Consider the following 20,205-nt stretch of genomic DNA (forward strand, 5'->3'; position numbering starts at 1 on the left):
TTGTTCTCTGCTTGGTTCTCCCCCATTCTCTCTCGATTCTTCCGCTTGTTAAGAGTAAAAATTAGGGGTTATTGACTGAATATATTATACTAGTGGTTGCCAGGGATTAACTCAATCCCAATAAAATTCTCAAATCAGTTTGGGATTTTTTTTTATGGTAGTTTAATTTCAATAGTAGGAAGAAATTAACAAGAAAGAGGAAAAGGAATTGGACTGCTCTGACAAGCCAGATAGGAGTTCAGAGGCCTAGGTCAAGGGACCTTCTCAATCTAACTTGGCTTCCAGCCATGAGGCCTCCTCCAAGATGAGGGGCCTCCTAGGAGGATAGAATTTTAGGAGGTAAAGGAAAAAAGGAATCAGCCTAAACCACTCACCAAGCATGCTAAGTATGCTGCCACGAGCTCCCAAGGCTGAAAGAGCCCAACATCTCTGCAAGAGAGAGTAGAGGGGAAGTGATGTAAAATATATAGGCTCTTTTTTACATCACTTCCTATGTCTCACATGTACCAATGGTAGCTTAAGCTTGACTTAGGACACTTCAGGAGGTCTGTCAGTTGTACCTGATTTATCATGTGCTAGCACATGTCAGTCAGTCACAGACCATCCTCCTCAACACTTTATCCTTAAGTAGGAGTGTATAGATTCCTGGTTGCTAGAATTTCCAAAGACTAAGCAGGTTTAAGTAAAACTAAAATTCATACCTCAGAAGCCCCAAACCTTGACCTTTATTGACACACAAAATGTAAAGGCATGCAACCATGGATCAACTCTGCTGTGTCAGGAATGTTTGATAGACAGGTATAGCTACCCAGGAGCAGGAGGGGTAAACTTCCTTGACACAATTGCAATGATTGGAGGAGATTGTCAGCAAAATATATACAAGCTTTACAAACAAGAATAGCAGAGTTGCATGAAATGGGTTTGATACAACAATCAATACCCCTGGATTACAATTTGCACAACATCAAACCAGGAGACAAAGTATACTTAAAAAATTTCAATAGAAAATTGGCTACAGACATAAAATGGACTGGACCACATGAAGTATTGTTTACTACCCTGACAGCTATAAAAATTGCAGGGAAAGACTCATGGCTCATCTCTTCTCACAGAAAACCAGAAAAATACAACATCACTGTAATAGACATAGAAGAAGAGAGTTAAAAAAAGATAGTGCTGAGAAATGAAAACAAAAACTGATTAACATCAAAAAGTACACCACAAAGAAACAATAGTGACACATAATGTTCAAGATGAGATCCCAGCAGTCAAGCATACCACAGCGACAAGGAGAAGACAATTTTCCAACCCAGAGGAAAAGATTTTAAAGCATCCCAGTAGAAAAGCATTAAGAAAATCAGTTAGAGAGAAGAAACAAAGAGAAAAAGCTGAAATGGACAGCTAAAACTTTGAACTTCGTAAATTTGTTTATAAAAGAAGAGGGCAGATGGAAACCAGGAGTTATATGTAAGACAGTGTGGCAAAATCATAAACAAAATTAATTTCACGTATTAGGGAACTAACATGCAATACTATATAACTTGGAAGAAAGAAGAGATCCATCAGTCAACATGAAAAGTAGAAATCTGAAGAAACTTGATAAGTATTCATTCAACATAGCTATTAGACACAAAACACAAAATCACAAACTGACATATATTGGGAGACCTCATGTAAATAAATGAATGACTGAAATTGCATTTATGCAAAATGTAAATATGTATATAGTTAATTCCATAAGGTTTTAGCCAAATAGAAAGATCAATAGATATTTCTATTTGACTGACAGGATAAGAGAACAATGTATATTATCGTATCATGTGTGAATAATCTCTATAAGTAATGTATATGCTATAATTAGGTTAGTAAAATAGTGATATGGTCTGTAAATATGTAGCATAGCATGTATATATGTTGTACATGAGATTAGGTTATAGATTAGACTAAGGACTTAGAAAATAGTTATAAGTAGGGAATAGATTAGGAGTAAGTTAAGTATAGCATAGCCAGTTAGTTATACTTAGGAATAGACTTAAGCTACATTTTCTTATACTAAACTTTTAACTGTTTATTGTAAAGCTGATGCTGAAATTGTGTTTAATGGAAATATGTAGATAAAAATAGTTTACAAATGATTATAGATATATAAAATAGAAAAAAATGTTTGTATTAGTTTAACTTAGCAAGAGTAAGTAGTATTAGCATTAGGATTAAAATTTCTTTGTAATGCTTTTGTTCAAACATTTATTGTACTGAATTTATTGTAAACCCCTAAAACTACCATTACCCAAATTTCCTGCATAGAATTCCTTAGAGTAGATGAAGTTAGCATAGAATAGTGATAGAGTAATTGAGGGAAGTTTATTATTTTGGGGGGAATAGTTAGAAATTAGGTTTAGTAGCTTGGTAAGCATAATAAATATAAGTGACCTTGGGAAGGTCATAAAAAAGGGAACAATTGTGGAAAGGAAAAGTGAATCAAGCTCTAAGTATAAGTAAAAGTATTCTGCCACTGAGGTGGAACAAACAGCAGTTGGAAGGTTAGAGTGAAACTGATGAACAATGATGACAGTTGGTGGGAGGGAAAGGGAGACTTGGAGTAACTGGCCTTTGGACTGGAAGGAGCGCTCTCTCTCTGTCTCTGGATAGAAGTACCTCTATTCCTGGATCTTTCCCAACTGTGTGCTCTACCTGGATTCCTATGATTGTGTCATCAACCAAAAACATTTTCGGGGAGCGGTTTGAACTGTAAGGCTGGTCTTTAGGGGAATCAGCCTGAAGAGATAGACTCAACCAGCTCTGAAGATCAGAACTTTTTCTTCCTCTTGCTGTCTATTGCTAAAGGCTTTGAACTTAAGAAAATTAGCATAGATTAGCATAGACAGTAATAAAAGAAACCTTCCACCAGCCTGTGAGGCCTGGCCTCAGCTCAAAAACTGAGAGAGATTCAAACCCAATCTAGGGAAATCCTGATTCCCTCTTCCCTGATATCTTCCCAATCCAAACTTGTTATTAAATTCATGTTGAGTTAAATAACCTGCGGTCATATAAGAGGACTGTCATTTCAAGAGGACATAGAGGAAGCTGAACCTAAGGACAGTCATTGAACCATAAATAGTCCTTATTGGACCCCTGCTGGGTGACCTTGGTCTGGAGGGAGGCTTGTCCCTCGGGGGTTCTGTGCTTACTGGACCTGGGGTATCTTCAACATCAATCAATAGAGAAGACCTCTCCTCAGGCTATCATAGTTGGCCCATCTCTCAGGAACCCCAATTTTCAAAGAGAGCCTCTCAGCAGGGATATCTCTCTCCTTTTACCTCACTAGCATCCATTTTCCCTCTATCTCTTCAATTCTTTCATTCCCTGTTACAAAACCTTCCTTATCCCCTATACCTCTTCTGCCCTCTACAATCCCTTTAACTATTACAAAAGTAAACTGAGGACTTCAGCACTGTTTCAAAGCCTTGATGCAAAACAGGATTTGTGAAGGAAGTCATCATTTATAGGGCATCCACCATTGATTTGGACTCTGCACTAGGTACGCTTTATGATAATAATAAATACCTTTCATGAGCATATATCTCTTTCATATCTTGCTTCATATTAATAACCATATCAGTGAAAATTATCTCTGTTGTATCTTTTCAGAAATACTATATAATTTAAACATAATCATGAGAGTTCTCTTATTTGAAGGAAGGCTTTTGCAAATGCTTTTTCTGTAGTCAACAAACAGTGGGATCTCATAGTTTTTTTTAATCAGTTTAATTCTTGTAATGAAATGATATGATATAGAATGATTTATGAAAGCTTGTTTATTCTCGTTTCAAATTATTTTCACTTCATCAAATTTTTTTTTGTCAGTGTACCTAGTATGGATGTGCTTTGCTTCTCAAAGCTGATTAATAAATGATGAACATGGCAGTGACATCTCTCCCCTTCCCACTTTTAGATTTAATCAGCAGAAGTGTATACACCCCACTCACACTTGAGTGGGGGAGGTCTGTGACCCATGTGTGCCATAGTTGGTGACAAAACAGAATCGACTGACTGCCCTCTGGGCAGTCCTAAGCAAAGCTTTAGCTATAATTGGTACACATAAGTGGAAGGAAGTCACAAGAAGTGACAAAAATAAGTGATCTTTAAAAATGCTAAGCTCTTCCTGTGAGGGGACTCTTTGGTCTTCTACATGACTTTGGAGGAGCTTGGGCTTGAGATATCAGACTGCTTCCCTTTTGAACTAACACATGGTGAGAGAAAGGCTGACTCCCTTTCCTTAGATTTTCTGAAGGTACTAGCCTCAGAGAGACCTACCTTCTTGAGACAGGCTCCCTGCATCCCCAGGCTCTTGGCTCAAGGCCGAGGCCCCTCCAGCTAAGGACTAACTAGTCCTGCCTGGGTTGAACCAGGGCAGGAGCAAAATACTTAGTGTGTAGCCTAGATATCTTACCATATTCTCTCTCTGATTTTCTTACTTTCACTCTTTCTATATTTTATAAATAAATTATTAAAATTATTAAAATAAATCTCTTTGGAATGATAAATTCCTGAAGACCCTATTCTTTTTTTTATTTTTTTATTTTTATATATTCTTGATTTATTCCACTTCTGTTAAAAATCCCATTGTATTTTTGTTTTAATGCATGGTCCAGAAATTCAAAGCTTTTCTCTGACATCATCTTATGAACTGGCAGTTCACTTTTAAAATCTCCCTCTCAACCTAAAGGCCTTCTGTTCAATCGACTAGGATGATGAAAACATCACTTGTGCCCTTAGAGTCTTCAGTTTCATGCCCAAGACATCATAATCTTTATCAATGTTTTCTAGATTACTGCTAGATAGTATAATTTGTTCTGGCATGAATCATTAAGAATGGGTCTTATTTTCAGCTTTGACAAATCTCTGGAGGCTTTTCCCTTCACATTCCAGGCATATGTGCTTCGAAGATGGCAAACTTTTAAATTTTTTGTGTTAGTAGTGAATATATGTCAGAGTCCCTGTTCCCTGAAAGAAATCACGAGCTACCATATTAATCTCTTATTCCTCTGACCTAAAGACCTACCTCCTGGTGTCACTTGTGAATTCACACAATTTATTTTTGGAGTACAAGAAGCTGCTTCCTTCTTACAGAAACTAGGATACCCCTTTCTGGGTGAAGACACATTCCTATTAGCTTCAAATGTTCAATAGTCCTTCTTCTCTTCTTTTTTATTGCTTTTTAAAAAAAAATCTTTTAAGAGACACTTATTCTTTGAAGGATCACTTTGTTCTCCTTGATGACCTTTAATGAGAATGATAATCTGTTAAAAATAAAGATGTTACTTGTCACTGGCAGAAACACAAATAGAATATGTTCTTAGCCACTACCAAATATCCTATGTCCTCTATTTTTTGCTAGTCAAGATCTTCAGTTCTTTATCATTCTTATTTATAGCTCTTATAGTTAAATCTCATGGTAACATAACATGAAATTGTCTGTATGTCTTTTGATTTTTTCCTTTTTTCATTGATAGAATTTATGTTCAGGTATCTCAGTCCCTCTCTCCCCCCATACCATAGAAGGCATCATCCAGCTAACAGGTATGTATTTAAAGATTATGTCTTTTTTTTTCTTTCCACTTCCCAGTTCAGTCTCTGGAGGTGAAAAATCACAAGTTATTCTTGAAACATTAAATCTGTAGCTGTGTAAGTCTCTTGACTGAAGGTTTATTTATATCACTCTCCTTGCCCTTTGTCACAATATAATGCTAGTTTGTTCAACTACCTTTGATCAGTAATTGGTGGATTAATAACGCCTGTGTCTTAATGCAAACAGAAAAATGTCCTTAGCGATTGTCTGTAAGGAAGTCTCAAACAGAAATGCAACTAGCAACCACTGGCTGCTTCATACTATTTCTTCTCTTCTTGGTGAAGTTTTCAGAAACTTCGTTCCATCTTGCTATTCCATGACCACAAGTGAAAGGATAAAATCAATAATGATGATGATTCTACACATAATTTCTACAGATGAGGAAACTGAGGCTGGAAAAAGTTAAATGGTCACACAATGTGTCTAAGGTAGTATTAGAATTCAGGACTTCATAATTTCCATTTCAAAGTAGGGGTTAACAATATTGGTAATTGGGTAGATGGAAAGTAAGGGTTCAAGTTTGGGTAAAAAGTTTGTATCAATTTGTTATGCTGAGTGAGCCATGAGTAACTGGGCATTTTAAGATTGGATTCATGGAACTACCTCTACCTATATGATGTTTCTAATGTGTCAGCAATGTGGGAGACTCTAGCTTACTATCAAATCCTCCTAAATGGGAGCTGGTTATGTTAGTAATGTTTGCAGAGAGATGACAGGAGATATAAAACTGATGATTTAAGTGAGTGGTCCATGAAGTGAAATTTGATCAGTTTAATCCAATTGATTCTACCTTTTTAGGAATCATGTATTGCTGAGTTGAGTTTTTTCAGTACCCAGAAAGCCAATTGATTGCCCTAAGCAGGCAAGTTAGCAAGGAATAGCTCTTTTCTTAGTAGTACAAGACTCTTGAAGTATATATAGTTTTTTTTAATATTAAGTAATCACAAGAGGTAAACACATTTTCTTTTCCTTTCTGAATTAAAAGTTGTTCCATGTTATGATTCCTTAATTGATGGGTTTATATAAAGTACATTTGACTTGATAGTTGCTTTCTTTCTCAATGCCCCTATTGCCTTGCTATAATTATGTTTTTCTCTTTTAGTTCACTTTGCTATTCTTGAAATATTTTCAAAGTGGATATGTTCAGATAAACATTTAAAACATCATTCGTAAAAATGCAAAAAAAAAAAAGATCTGAGTAGTCAGTAGAGATTGAATGACCGAACTAGTTCATAGTTAGAATTTTTGTAGCATTGCCAAAATAATACATGTTTTCTTTATTTTTTCAATGGTGTTGGTAAAGAACTTGATTCATCAAGGAAATTAATCCTCAGTTACAATATAATACTCATATCCTTCTTTTGTATTAGGCAATTTATTGATATCAAAGAAGATTTCAGTTTAAATTTCACTTCTGAATTTATTAGTTGTATGACCATGGGCAATTATTTCTCTGAGCCTTGGTTTCCTCAGTCACAAAATCAGGATAATAAATAATAATATTAATGACAACAACTAGTGTTTATAGTGTTTCCGTAAGGTAGATGCTATTATTATTCCCATTTTGCAGAGGAAACTTGGGGTCAGAGAAGTTAAATGACTTGCCCAGGGTCACTCAGGTAGCTAATCATCAACTTACTCAGTGTCAGAGGTAAGAATCTAACTAGAGCTTCCTGACTCTGACTCTAGCACTCTGTCCACTAGTTAGTGGTAGTCTCTCGGTGACTGAGAATGACTATTGTCTTTGTGCATTATCAACTATTGATGTACCCTCATGTGGCTTTGAAGTCCAAAGGCTGAGGCGCAAAGTTTGTGGCACATGGGGCATGGGACTCCAGTTGTTACAGGAGGTACAGTTGTGGCCTGGGTGTCGGCGTTCACGCGCAGCGGCAAGACATTGACGTCGTTCATTTTCAAAGGTGGTGGCGGCATGGTTAATGTGGGTTTGCCAGCTGCTTCTGTCAGAGGCAGCAAGTTCTAGTTGCTTTGGTGCAATGCCAGCCCACTTCAAGTTTGACTTTAGCTGATCCTTGAATCTTTTCTTTGGTCGGCCTTGTTTCCTGAGTCCAGCTGACAGTTCACCATAGAATACCTGTCTTGGTATTCGCTGTGGGTCCATGCAGATGATGTGTCCAGACCATCGTAGCTGGGTTTTGAGGACCATGACTTTGATGCTGGTGGAGTTGGCTCTGTCGAGGACTTTCTGATTGGTGATTCGGTCCTGCCATCGGATCCTCATGATTGACCCGAGGGAGCATTGGTGGAATTGCTCCTGACGACCCTATTCTTTTTTTTTTTTTAATTTATTTTGGTCATTTCCAAACATTATTCATTAGAAACAAAGATCATTTTCTTTTCTTCCCTCCCCTCCTCCCACCACTTCTCCCACAGCCGATGCGCAATTCCACTGGGTATCACATGTGTTCTTGATTCAAACCCATTTCCATGTTGTTGGTATTTGCATTAGAGTGTTCATTTAGAGTCTCTCCTCAGTCATATCCCCTCCACCCCTGTAGTCAAACAGTTGCTTTTCATCGGTATTTTTACTCCCACAGTTTATCTTCTGCTTATGGATAGTGTTTTTTAGATCACTGCAGATTGTTCAGGGACACTGCATTGCCACTAATGGACAAATCCATTACCTTTGATTGTACCACAATGTATCAGTCTCTGTGTACAATGTTTTCCTGGTTCTGCTCCTTTTGCTCTGCATCACTTCCTGGAGATTGTTCCAGTCTCCATGAAATTCCTCCACTTTATTATTCCTTTGAGCACAATAGAATTCAATCACCAACATATACCACAATTTGTTCAGCTACTCCCCAATTGAAGGGCATCCCCTCATTTTCCAGTTTTTGGCCACCACAAAGAGTGTAGAAAAAATTAATAACTTCATTGAAGAAAATGACAATGGTGAGACATCCTTTCAAAACCTATGGGATGCAGCCAAAGCAGTACTCAGGGGGAAATTTATATCCTTGAGTTCATATATTAACAAATTAAGCAGGGCAGAGGACAATGAATTGGGCATGCAAATTAAAAAACTAGAAAGTGAACAAATAAAAAATCCTCAGATGAAGACTAAATTAGAGATCCTAAAAATCAAAGGAGAAATTAATAAAATTGAAAGTCAAAGAACTATTGATTTAATAAATAAGACTAGAAGCTGGTACTTTGAAAAAACAAATAAAATTGACAAAGTACTAGTCAGTCTAATTAAAAAAAGGAAAGAAAAAACCAAATGGACAGTATCCAAGATGACAAGGGAGACCTCATCTCTAATGAAGAGGAAATCAAGGCAATCATTAAAAACTACTATGCCCAATCATATGGCAAAAAATATGGCAATCTAAGTGATATGAATGAATACTTACAAAAATATAAATTTCCTAGACTAAAAGAAGAAGAAATAAATTACCTAAACAACCCCATATCAGAAAAAGAAATTGAACAAGCCATCAAAGAACTCCCTAAGAAAAAATCCCCGGGTCCAGATAGATTCACAAATGAATTCTATCAAACATTCAAAGAACAGCTAACCCCAATACTATACAAACTATTTGACAGAATAAGCCAAGAAGGGGTTCTACCAAATTCTTTTTACGACACAAACATGGTATTGATCCCAAAGCCAGGCAGGTTAAAAACAGAGAACACCCATTCCTATTGAAAACACTAGAAAGTATAGGAATAGAAGGGCCTTTCTTAAAAATAATAAACAGTATATACCTAAAACCATCAGCAAACATCATCTGCAATGGGGAAAAACTCAAAGCCTTCCCAATAAGATCAGGAGTCAAACAAGGAGGCCCATTATCACCTTTATCATTTAATATTGTATTAGAAACACTAGCAGTAGCAATTAGAGAAGAAAAAGAAATTGAAGGTATTAAAATTGGCAATGAGGAGACCAAGCTGTCACTCTTTGGGGATGATATGATGATTTACTTAAAGAATCCCAGGGAATCAAACAAAAAGCTAATCGAAATAATCAACAACTTTAGCAAAGTTGCAGGATATGAAATAAACCCACATAAGTCATCAGCATTTCTATATATCTCCAACCCAGTTCAGCAGCAAGAATTAGAAAGAGAAATTCCATTTAAAGTCACCCGAGACAATATAAAATACTTAGGAATCTATCTGCCAAGACAAACACAGGAACTATATGAACACAACTACAAAACACTCTCCACACAATTAAAACTAGATCTAAACAATTGGAAAAACATTGATTGCTTATGGGTGGGATGAGCTAACATAATAAAAATGACCATCCTACCCAAACTTATCTATCTATTTAGTGCCATACCCATTGAACTACCAAAAAAACTATTTTATTGAATTAGAGAAAACCATAACAAAGTTCATTTGGAAGAATAAAGGATCAAGGATATCCAGGGAAATAATGAAAAAAAATACAAAGGAAGGTGGCCTTGCAGTCCCAGATCTCAAACTATATTACAAAGCAGTGGTCATCAAAACAATTTGGTACTGGCTAAGAGACAGAAAGGAGGATCAGTGGAATAGACTTAGGGTAAATGACCTCAGTAAGACAGTCTTTGACAAACCCAAAGACCCCAGCTTTTGGGATAAAAACCCAGTATTTGATAAAAACTGCTGGGAAAATTGGAAGACAGTGTGGGAGAGATTATGTTTGGATCAACACCTCACACCCTACACCAAGATAAACTCAGAATGGGCGAATGACTTGAATATAAAGAAGGAAACTATAAGTAAATTAGGTGAACACAGAATAGTATACATGTCAGAACTTTGGGAAGGGAAAGATTTTAAAACCAAACAAGACTTAGAAAGAGTCACAAAATGTAAAATAAATAATTTTGACTAAATAAAATTAAAATGTTTTTGTACAAACAAAACCAATGTAACTAAAATTAGAAGGGTAGCAACAAATTGGGAAACAATCTTCATAACAAAAACCTCTGACAAAGGTCTAATTACTCAAATCTCTAAAGAGCTAAACCAGTTGTACAAAAAATTAAGCCATTCTCCAATTGAAAAAGTGTTCTAGATCTTTTATAATCAGAGAGATGCAAATCAAAACAACTTTGAAGTATCACCTCACACCTAGCAGATTGTTCAACATGACAGCAAAGGAAAGTAATGAATGCTGGAGGGGATGTGGCAAAGTAGGGACATTAATGCATTGCTGGTGGAGTTGTGAATTGATACAACCATTCTGGAGGGCAATTTGGAACTATGCCCAAAGGGCGATAAAAGACTATCTGCCCTTTGATCCAGCCATAGTACTGCTGGGTTTGTTCCCCAAAGAGATAATAAGGAAAAAGACTTGTACAAGAATATTCATAGCTGCGCTCTTTGTGGTAGCCAAAAATTGGAAAATGAGGGGATGCCCTTCAATTGGAGAATGGCTGAACAAATTGTGGTATCTGTTTGTGATGGAATACTATTGTGCTCAAAGGAATAATAAAGTGGAGGAATTCCATGGAGACTGGAACAACCTCCAGGAAATGATGCAGAGTGAGAGGATCAGAACCAGGAGAACATTGTACACAGAGACTGACACATTGTGGTACAAGAGAACGTAATGGATTTCTCCAGTAATGGCTTTAAAATGTCCCTGAACAACCTGCAACGAAAAAAAAAAACAAAAACTATCCTCAAGCAGAGGACAAACTGAGGGAGTAAAAACAATGAGGAAAAGCAACTGCTTGACTACAGAGGTTGAGGGGACATGATCGAGGAGAGACGCTAAATGAGCACCCTAATGCAAATACCAATAACAAGGAAATGGGTTCAGAGCAAGGACACATGTGATACGCAGACAAATCGTGCGTTGGCTAGGGAAGGGGTGGGGGTGGGGTTGGGGGAGGAGGAAAAGAAAATGATCTTTTCCAATGAACAATGTATGAAAATGACCAAATAAAATAATGTTTAAAAAATATATTTGCCAAATGATCCTGTAAGAAGCATTTTAAATCATCCAATTGGCTTTGCATGTTCTCCTATATTTTAGCTTCAAAATTTTTTATGTTTTCCTGTATTTTAGTTTCAGATTTTTTTATGTTTTTCTTTATTTTAGCTTAATTTTTGCATAATTTCCTGTATTTTGGTTTCAGATTTTTGCACAATTTCCTGTATTTCAGCTTCAGATTTTTGTATGGTTCCTTGCATTTTAGGTTCGGGTTTTTGCATGTTTTTCTGCATTTTAGCTTCAAATTTTTTTAAGTTAGCATTTCTTATCACAGTATTTAGGAGTATAAAAATGAAATGACCTAATAACAAAAGAAATTAGAGGTATTCTGAAATCTTTAATGTCCCTAATTGTTCAACCGCCCTATAAATGTCAGAGAATGTAGTATTCATTTATATATGTTTATATATATATATGTAATAACTACTATATATATATAGTAGCTATTTTCCTAGCGACCACCCAAGACATGTGGCAAGCAGGACAAGGCCAAAACTTTTTCCAGGTTCCTCTCAGTGCTATTTAAGAGTAATCTAGGCAGTATTGTCAGTGAGAGTTCCCTATTTGGATTGTTTTTTCCCTAAGGGAAAGGGGATTAGTCCATAAACAGCTTCCCCAGTCCTGCCACTTTTAGGTTAAAAAACAAACAAACAAAAAACAGCTATGTTCAATTCAAATTAAGGAGAAAAGAGAAAAAAAAATGTTTTATACTCACCTGATCTTACAGCTGTGTTTCAAACTGCTTAAAAAAACTGATTTGAAGAAGTAATAAAGAGAGAAAAGAGATTTCACAGAAATTTGAGGGTTCTGGTCACATCCCTTTTTGGTTGCCTGACTGTAAGGATAATTTTAGGTTTGTGACCTAATCTAAATTATTTTTGATTGCCAGGGAATATCCCAAATAATAATACCCAAGTTAGTTTTTTAATTCATGGTGGTTTAATTAATGTAGTGGGAAAGAATTAAGGAGAAGAAAGAGGGAAAAGGTGTAGGATTTCTCCTCCCTGGCCTGTTCCAGGGGGAGTTTAAAGTCCTCCACCAAGAGGTCCCTGAAGATTAGTGGCTTTTTTTTCTTTCTTTCTTTTTTTTTTCAAAAACCCTTACCTTCCGTATTGGAGTCAATGCTGTGTATTGGCTCCAAGGCAGAAGAGTGGTAAGGGCTAGGCAATGGGGGTCAAGTGACTTGCCCATGGTCACACAGCTGGGAAGTGTCTGAGGGCAGATTTGAACCTAGGACCTCCCATCTCTAGGCCTGACTCTCAATCCACTGAGACACCCAGCTGCCCCCTAGTGGCTTTTTATGAGGATAGTGTTTGGAAGGTAAAGGAGAAAGAATCAGGCTAAACTCCTATAGAGCTCAGTAAAGATGACTCACCTGAACTAGGCTACTCAGCTTCCTCCAGTATGGTATCAAGGAAACTTACCGCACTAAACAATAGTAGCCGCCACCCAAGATGCGAAACGTTTAACATGCTCCGGCAGCCACCTCTCCACTGCCAAAGAAGCCGGAGAGAGGAAGTGACATGAAATATATGGACGGTTTTTACATCACTTTCCTGCATCTTACACGTACCAATGGTAGCTTAAGCTTGACTTAGGACAGCCCAGGGGTCTGTCAGTTGTTTCAGATTTGTCATTTGCTAGCACATATCTGTCATAGGCCATCCTCCTAAATATTTAATCCTTAAGTATGTGTGTAGACATTCCTGTTTTTGTTAGACTAAGTAGGGTGGAGTAATCTAACGTTCACAAAAGCAGGAAGTTTTATTTGGGTGGAGTTATAACCCCTTAGAGTTAGAAATTCTTTTTAATCCTTATATTCTCAATAAATAATTTATTTTTATATAACAAGAGTCTCTTTAGCATTCTTGCACCTGGCCCTGAAGAGAAGTTTACTGATGAGCTTCACTTCACTGATATAAACTGAATATAATTTGTAAACACAGCAAGAGAGTATTTAATCAGTTTATAATCAATAATCAATTCATTGCCTATTATTTTTACAATACAACCAATCAGTTGTCAGATCTTGCCATTTATACCTTTTACAATATTTCCCAATCTGACCTCTTCTCACTATTCACAGTCATCATTTTCACTCATGTCCTTTTGACTTCTCCCTGGGCTATTGCAATGATGTCCTAATTCTTCTAGCTATAAATCTTCTCTCACTCCAATCCAGCCTCCATATAACTGAGAATGTCTGGTCAACTTCACTTCCTTACTTAAATAAGAGCATGGCTCCCTATTGTCTTTGGGATAATTGGCAATAAATATGAATTAAACACCTACTTTTCTCTAAGCATTGAGGCAGAGAACAAGAGATACAAATAAGAAATAGGAGCCTTGTGTAAAAATTAAATTTATATCTCTAATAATAAAATATTACATTTTATGAGGTTTATTAAGGATCATTAGAAATTAAGGAATAAAGAGAATTCAAAATAAAACCACGTGCCCATGGCTGATTAGCCCATTTAAAATCCCAGCACTTAGCTTACCACCATACTTGCTGCATCATGCAAGAAGAGAGGACTTGGGAGGTGTTACTCCCAGTTAAATACCAATAACATGATCTTGCCAAAGCAGATGCAGGACAGATTATAGGGAATTCTGGGAAATACCGAGGACTTCTGGGGAATGAAGTCAAAGGTTCAAAACCTCCATTTATACATATCCCCCTGAGACCCACAGAAGACTAGTCTCTATTAGGTCTTGTAAATATGCCAGCTAAGAAATTATAATAATTTGAGAATAAGAGGAAAAGAGAACAAAACCAGTAATTCGCTAGGCACATTGACAAAAAGCCAGTTAGGGGGCAGTCTCCTTCAGCATAAGAGTATACATACAAAACAAATGCATTTAAACCCCACACAGTTCAAATCACCACATCCCAAAGTTCATTCTGGAACTTCTGGTGCAGCTTGTGGTCTGTGCAGGCATCTTAATAGTGTCTTCTCCAAACAGTTCATTTTCTGGATTCAGAGAGGTTGCATGTTTCTTAACCTAAAATTACTCTCAAAAGGAACTTACCCTTTGCAATTTAAAATAATAATAATTATACATAACCCCCTGAAAAGGGTGATTGAAAAACACAGGGATCACTTAAGGATGCATGGCTGAGTTTTGAGGTGTATGAATCAATTGGCAAGAGAAATAAAAAAAATCCAAATTAAAAAAATAATTTTTGGATGAAATATATACTATCAAAGTCTTATGTGTAAAAATTCCAAGTAAAGGAAAAAAAATCTATAACAGGTCCTTGAATAACAGGTCCAATTAAAATGATTTAAACAATTAAGCATTTACCCAATCAGTAGCCAGGACTACAGAAAGTTGCCACATTATGAAAGACAGAATAGGGACTAGATTTTTATGTGATAGGGAAGTGTCATGCCCTGGTATGATTTTTCCTTCATTCTCAGGGAAAGGGGGAACTAGGATGATAGCCAAACTTCAGTACTTCTCTGGGAGTGATTCACAAAGAGTGTGGATACAAGGGAGTCCTCCATCTTAACATATGTCAAACGCAGCAATCTTGAGTCTCACAATAAATTCAAAGTCCTCTTGTATTGGCTTAGAAGTTCATCAATTCCACATGGATTGGTATGGTTCTTGTTGACCTTGTGCTCCTTGGCATTGTATAGTGGCTCTTTTCTTCCCTTCTCCTGGAATCAGACACGATCATTAATCACAGTCCCATAACATTTATCAATAACTGGCAGGTTTTCATAGTCTAAAGCTGTTTGGGTATGCATTAATATTATAGCAAGTATATATTTTAACTAAAATCACTGCAAAATAAAAAAAAATATTGATTGTATGTACCTTAAGTATAAGAAATGAGAAAAGGGGAAAAATTGAATATTCTAATGAAAATAAAAAAAGAGTAATAATAAAAGTTAGAAAAAAATTCAGGAATTCCATGTGTTCCCAAAGTGGACAAGCATCCACTTGTCAATGGATTATCTCCAATGCATGTGATACATGTCAATCAGTTTCAATAGAAGATGCTCTCTTTACATGTGAGCAATGAATCCAAGAGTCCTCTCCAATTTTTATAGATGTTGGAATAGTTAGCAATATTTGGAATGGCTCTTCCCAGGAAGACTGAGTTCCTCCAGTACGCTGGAAGTTCTTTATATATACCTTGTCTCCTGGATTCAGGTCATGAGGTGAAAAGTCTAGTGGTCCTACTTGTACTGCAGCTCCGGATTCATGGAGTTCATGCAGTTTGTGCTGTAATTCCTGTATATAGGAAGCAAAAGAAGCATCTCCCCCTAATAGTTATATATATGCAGGGGAGAAAGACTTAGACTTCATTTATACCCTTGTCCTTAAGGGGCTTACAATCTAATGGGGGTAGACAATATACAAAAGAAAGCTGAAAAAGCAGGGATTGCAAGTTTAATTGGTGGAATAATGTTGCTGGCGTAAAATACAAACACAAAGTTTTCTCTGGCTTTTAAAACCCTTAAAAATCTGATCCAAACCCATTTTTTTCCAGTCTCAATGTACCTGACTTTCTTTCTACCACACATCCCACCAAGTAGTCCTTCTTGCTATTCCTGAAGCCTCACGCAAGTCTCAGCATGATGGAGGATCTTACCGTCTTTCCCAATCCACTTCTATTTCTCACTCCCAGTACTATTTAAAATGTATTCTGTATATACGTGTACATGCAAGAACACATTGCCTCCAAGGAAAGAATGTCAGCTCCTCGAGCACAGGCGATGTTGCATTGCAGCTTCCTCAAAGACAGCGGCCAGCACACCACCCTGAAACCCTGTGTACGTTTTAGTATTCGAGGTTCTAGGCAGGGAAGTTCAGTGGCTAGAGTCGCGAGTCCCCACCTTCAGCCAGGCGAGCCTCTCGCTGTCAGTTGCGTCATTTCCTGGTCAGTGACTACGCTTCCGCCCGGTTGCGAAGAAGCTTCCGGTCGACTTCGCGGACGCTTCCGCCCGGCTGCACTGAGTGAAGGAACGTGTGGGGGTTTGGGTTGGTGCTGGTGCTGGTGCTGGTCCCTGGAGCTGGCATGGAAACCTCCGGAGGCAGTGATGGTGGGTGCATACTCCGGGCGGGCGCAGGGGTGGCCCAGGAAAGAATGACCGGCCCTAATGAGGCTCCCTTCTCTCTTCTTTCCCGTCTCACAGGCATCGACGCGCCGGCTGCAGATCCAGAGCTGGCCTCCACCATGGGCTTCACTGGCTTTGGTGAGTTCAGGGGCACCGAGGCCGGGGCGGAGCTGCAGGAGGTCTAGATCCACCTGGGGGACTTTGTCAACTAGATCTCCGGGTGTAGCCTAGGAGACTCCTACTCTTTGGGGTTCCCTTTAACCTGGCGCTGCTTAATTCCTCCCTCCCCCTTGTCGCCCAGTCCTACTGCCTCTCGGTCCACTCACCTTGTCACCCACTCACAGGGGTGCGGGGGGAGGAAAGAAGGGGAGGAAGAAAAGGAGATGAGGAAAATGGGGGAGGATTGGGAAGTGAAAGGCAGGAAGAGGGGGATGGAAGAAGAGGCATTTGGGAGAGAAGGAAGAAGAGGAGGAGGACCAAGAAGCCGGCGGTGGAAGGGGGCGGATCCGGGTATGGGGAACTACTCTGGAAGAGGAGGTAGTTTAAATTTTTTAGGTCTGAAAAGTTTCTGCAGATCGTGGTGATTTGAAAACCGTGTTGCTGACACTAGGGGAGACCCGTGCTAGAGGGTAAAGGAAAATCCTTTTGAATAGTTCTGTGAAAGTTTAGACACATGGCCAAAGCATCCCTGTGAGGAAAACCCCAACAAACACTAAACATGATGGATTGCTGCTATGGTCTCATCTCTTAATGGTCATAAAAGGAAATGCTTAATTACAGTGAGTGTATGTTTGACATAAATCAACAAATATTTATTATATCAAAAATTTTAAATTTATTTTTAATATTCATTTTTAAAACTTTGAGTTCCAATTTTTCTGCTTCCCTCTAGTCCACCTAGAAGGCAAGCAAAAAAAATATTTCTATGATAACCATCAACAAACATTTATAAAGTACCTATTTTATTCTAGGCACTTTGCTAGCTGTTGGGGATATATTTGATTCTAACAATATTGAAGACCTTGAGGTTCCATTTTCCATCTATCTTTTCTCTCTTTTTTTCCCCAATGCAACAGACATGGACTCTGCTTCAAGTTCTCATGAATATATGTACATTTTTATGCATGTATGCATGCTGTTGTTCATAAAGGTGACTAAAAGAAAAACTGAAAAAGCAAAACTCCTTTATGGTTTTGGTATTGTGTTTGGAGTAATATATTGGGTAAGAGGTTGTACTTGATGACTTAATGTCTGTGCAGTGTTAGTGGATCAATATTGACTACTTCAGTACAAAAGCATCATTTATTATTTATATTGGACTTGTGATTTCATTGGTATGAGGAACTAATAGTGAAGAAAATCCCTCCACCAGTAGAAATTAACACCTGCTCTACAAATTTACCTTCTTAGATATTGGCTCTAGGTACTGAGAGGTTAAGTGATCATGTTGCCTTGATTGTGTATTTCACAGGTGGGACTTGAATTTACTTCTTCCTGACTGTTTCATGCTACCTCTCGTTTACTTTTGGTACTTCTGCTACTGCCATCCTCATCAGTACTACATCTGTGTTTTCTGTCTTCTGAAAGTTGCAAAAATAATATTTACTAGCCCCTACACAAACCTGCAAAACAGAAATGGATATCCATAATATATCTTGCCCAAAGATTTTTTTTTCTTTTTAACTTGCCTCCTTTTCTCCCAATTTTTATTTATCTGTATGGATTATAAAACCTCTGAAGATATATATGTGCACAAAATATTAATAACTAACATAGAGTCCCTTAAAGTTGGCAGAATATTTTACCTATTTATCTTATTTGAGCCGTATAACTACTGTTTGAGGTTTGGTAATTATCCTCATTTTATATGTACTAAGGTTATTTTTTGACCTGGTCCATTGGAAGTGGTACATAGAAGAGTGGCTCTTAAGTTCTTTAATTCAGATGATTGCTCCTTTCCCTCATTACCCTCATTACTTAAAACTGACATAGTTATTTGCTTCTAGCTCCCTTCTCCCCTTTCAACAGTATGACCAAGATTTCTGGGTGATAATTGGAACCTAGATGGATATCTCTTGTACATTGATCACTTTCTTGTGATATGTTGTGGTGATCCTGTAGTATACTATAAATTAAACTAATAATCCAAAAATTTTGTTTATTGTGTAGTATCAGCCAGCTCTATCATTCATTTCTTTCTATTTTAGGAAAGAAAGCCAGGACATTTGACTTGGAAGCTATGTTTGAACAAACCCGAAGAACAGCTGTGGAAAGAAGTAGAAAAGTTTTGGGTAAGTTTAGATAACTTCATTTTCATTTATGTTAAATGCTATAGATTGCATAATAGTGCAAAGTTATAATTAAATACTTTAAAAAGTTTTGTAGTTTTAAAGTTGCATGTAATACCTTCTTTCTTGAACTAGTATTTATGATTTTTAAACTTCTATAATATTTCAATTGAATGGATGTGAACACTACTACCAACTCAGAGGACAAGCCAACTATAATTTCTCATCTTCTGTAATTCCCATCTATATCTTATCATAAGTCCTTTCTAGAGTACCCATTGTGCATATTAGAGACATTATTATTCTAGTTCTTTTGATATTTCCTGGTAATAGTTTTAAGCCTTGTGTCCTATCCCTCACTATTTATAGAGCGCAAGCTCAATTACAAACTATTGAGGAGATGCAGTGGATAGAGTGCTGGGCCTGGAGTAGGAAGGCTCTACTTTCTGAGTTCAAATCTAGCCTCAGACTCTTATTAACTGTGACTCTGAGTATGTCACTTAATTCTATTAGTTTCAATTTCCTCATCTGTAAAATGAGCTAGAGAAGAAAATGTCAAATTGTTTCAGTATCTTTGACAAAGAAACCTCTAAAAGGTCATGAAGAGTTGGATATGACTGAAAGAACTAAACAGCAACAAAGATGACAGAAAATTATTGGAACTCTCACCTGCAAAAAATGGTAAAAGATTATGGAAGCAACATGAACTTGAAAAAAGTTTGGCTTATGGTAAACTATTCCACTGTAATTGTTTTTGAATATGTTAAGAATTGCAACTAAATAAACAATGGTCTGACCAAATTTTCCATTATTGAATGCTCATAACTTACTGGCATTTTCAACTGTACTTTTATAGATTCTCCAGGACTTTTAATTTTTTTGATGAATTAATGGATCAGTTTCAGTGGGAAATATAAATCAATCATAGGGTATTAGTTTTATTCTTCCCTAAGATACAACTCTTTATGGACTCACCAAAAATGTAGTGCAAGTATTTATTTATTTGAAGCCCAAGCAACAATGAATTTTATTGTTTTATTTTTTGTTTGCCCATTTGCATGAATGTTAGTAACTTAACCTCTTCTTTTTTTTTTTAAACCTATACTTTCTGTCTTAGCAACAACTTTAAGACAGAGGGGGTAAAGGTTAGGCAAATAAGGTTAAGTGACTTGCATCTTTTATCATGAGTCCTCTGGAACCCTGGTTGGTCATTACACTCATCACAGCTTCTGAGTTGTTATTGTTTTTTAAATA

At 37.1% G+C, this 20,205-nt stretch overlaps 1 protein-coding gene and 1 long non-coding RNA gene across 2 annotated transcripts in view; one reads left to right on the forward strand and one right to left on the reverse strand.

The window, feature by feature from the left end:
• Positions 1-13,521: 13,521 nt before the first annotated feature.
• Positions 13,522-16,483, reverse strand: LOC130458499 (uncharacterized). Its single transcript, XR_008917860.1, has 2 exons — positions 16,198-16,483; positions 13,522-15,256 (listed from the first exon to the last, which is right to left on the reverse strand). It is a non-coding gene; the product is annotated as an uncharacterized LOC130458499 (long non-coding RNA).
• Positions 16,484-16,496: 13 nt separating this feature from the next.
• The window catches only part of WDR70 (WD repeat domain 70), a 357,011-nt gene continuing 353,302 nt past the window's right edge, over positions 16,497-20,205 (forward strand). The window contains exons 1-3 of the mRNA XM_056824559.1: positions 16,497-16,648; positions 16,742-16,801; positions 18,871-18,954. Coding sequence (XP_056680537.1) covers positions 16,624-16,648; positions 16,742-16,801; positions 18,871-18,954 — 169 coding nt within the window. The 5' untranslated portion in view covers positions 16,497-16,623. The remainder of the gene's footprint in view (positions 16,649-16,741; positions 16,802-18,870; positions 18,955-20,205) is intronic.

The sequence above is a fragment of the Monodelphis domestica genome, chromosome 3 (genome assembly GCF_027887165.1).
Source record: "Monodelphis domestica isolate mMonDom1 chromosome 3, mMonDom1.pri, whole genome shotgun sequence".
NCBI lineage: Eukaryota > Metazoa > Chordata > Mammalia > Didelphimorphia > Didelphidae > Monodelphis > Monodelphis domestica.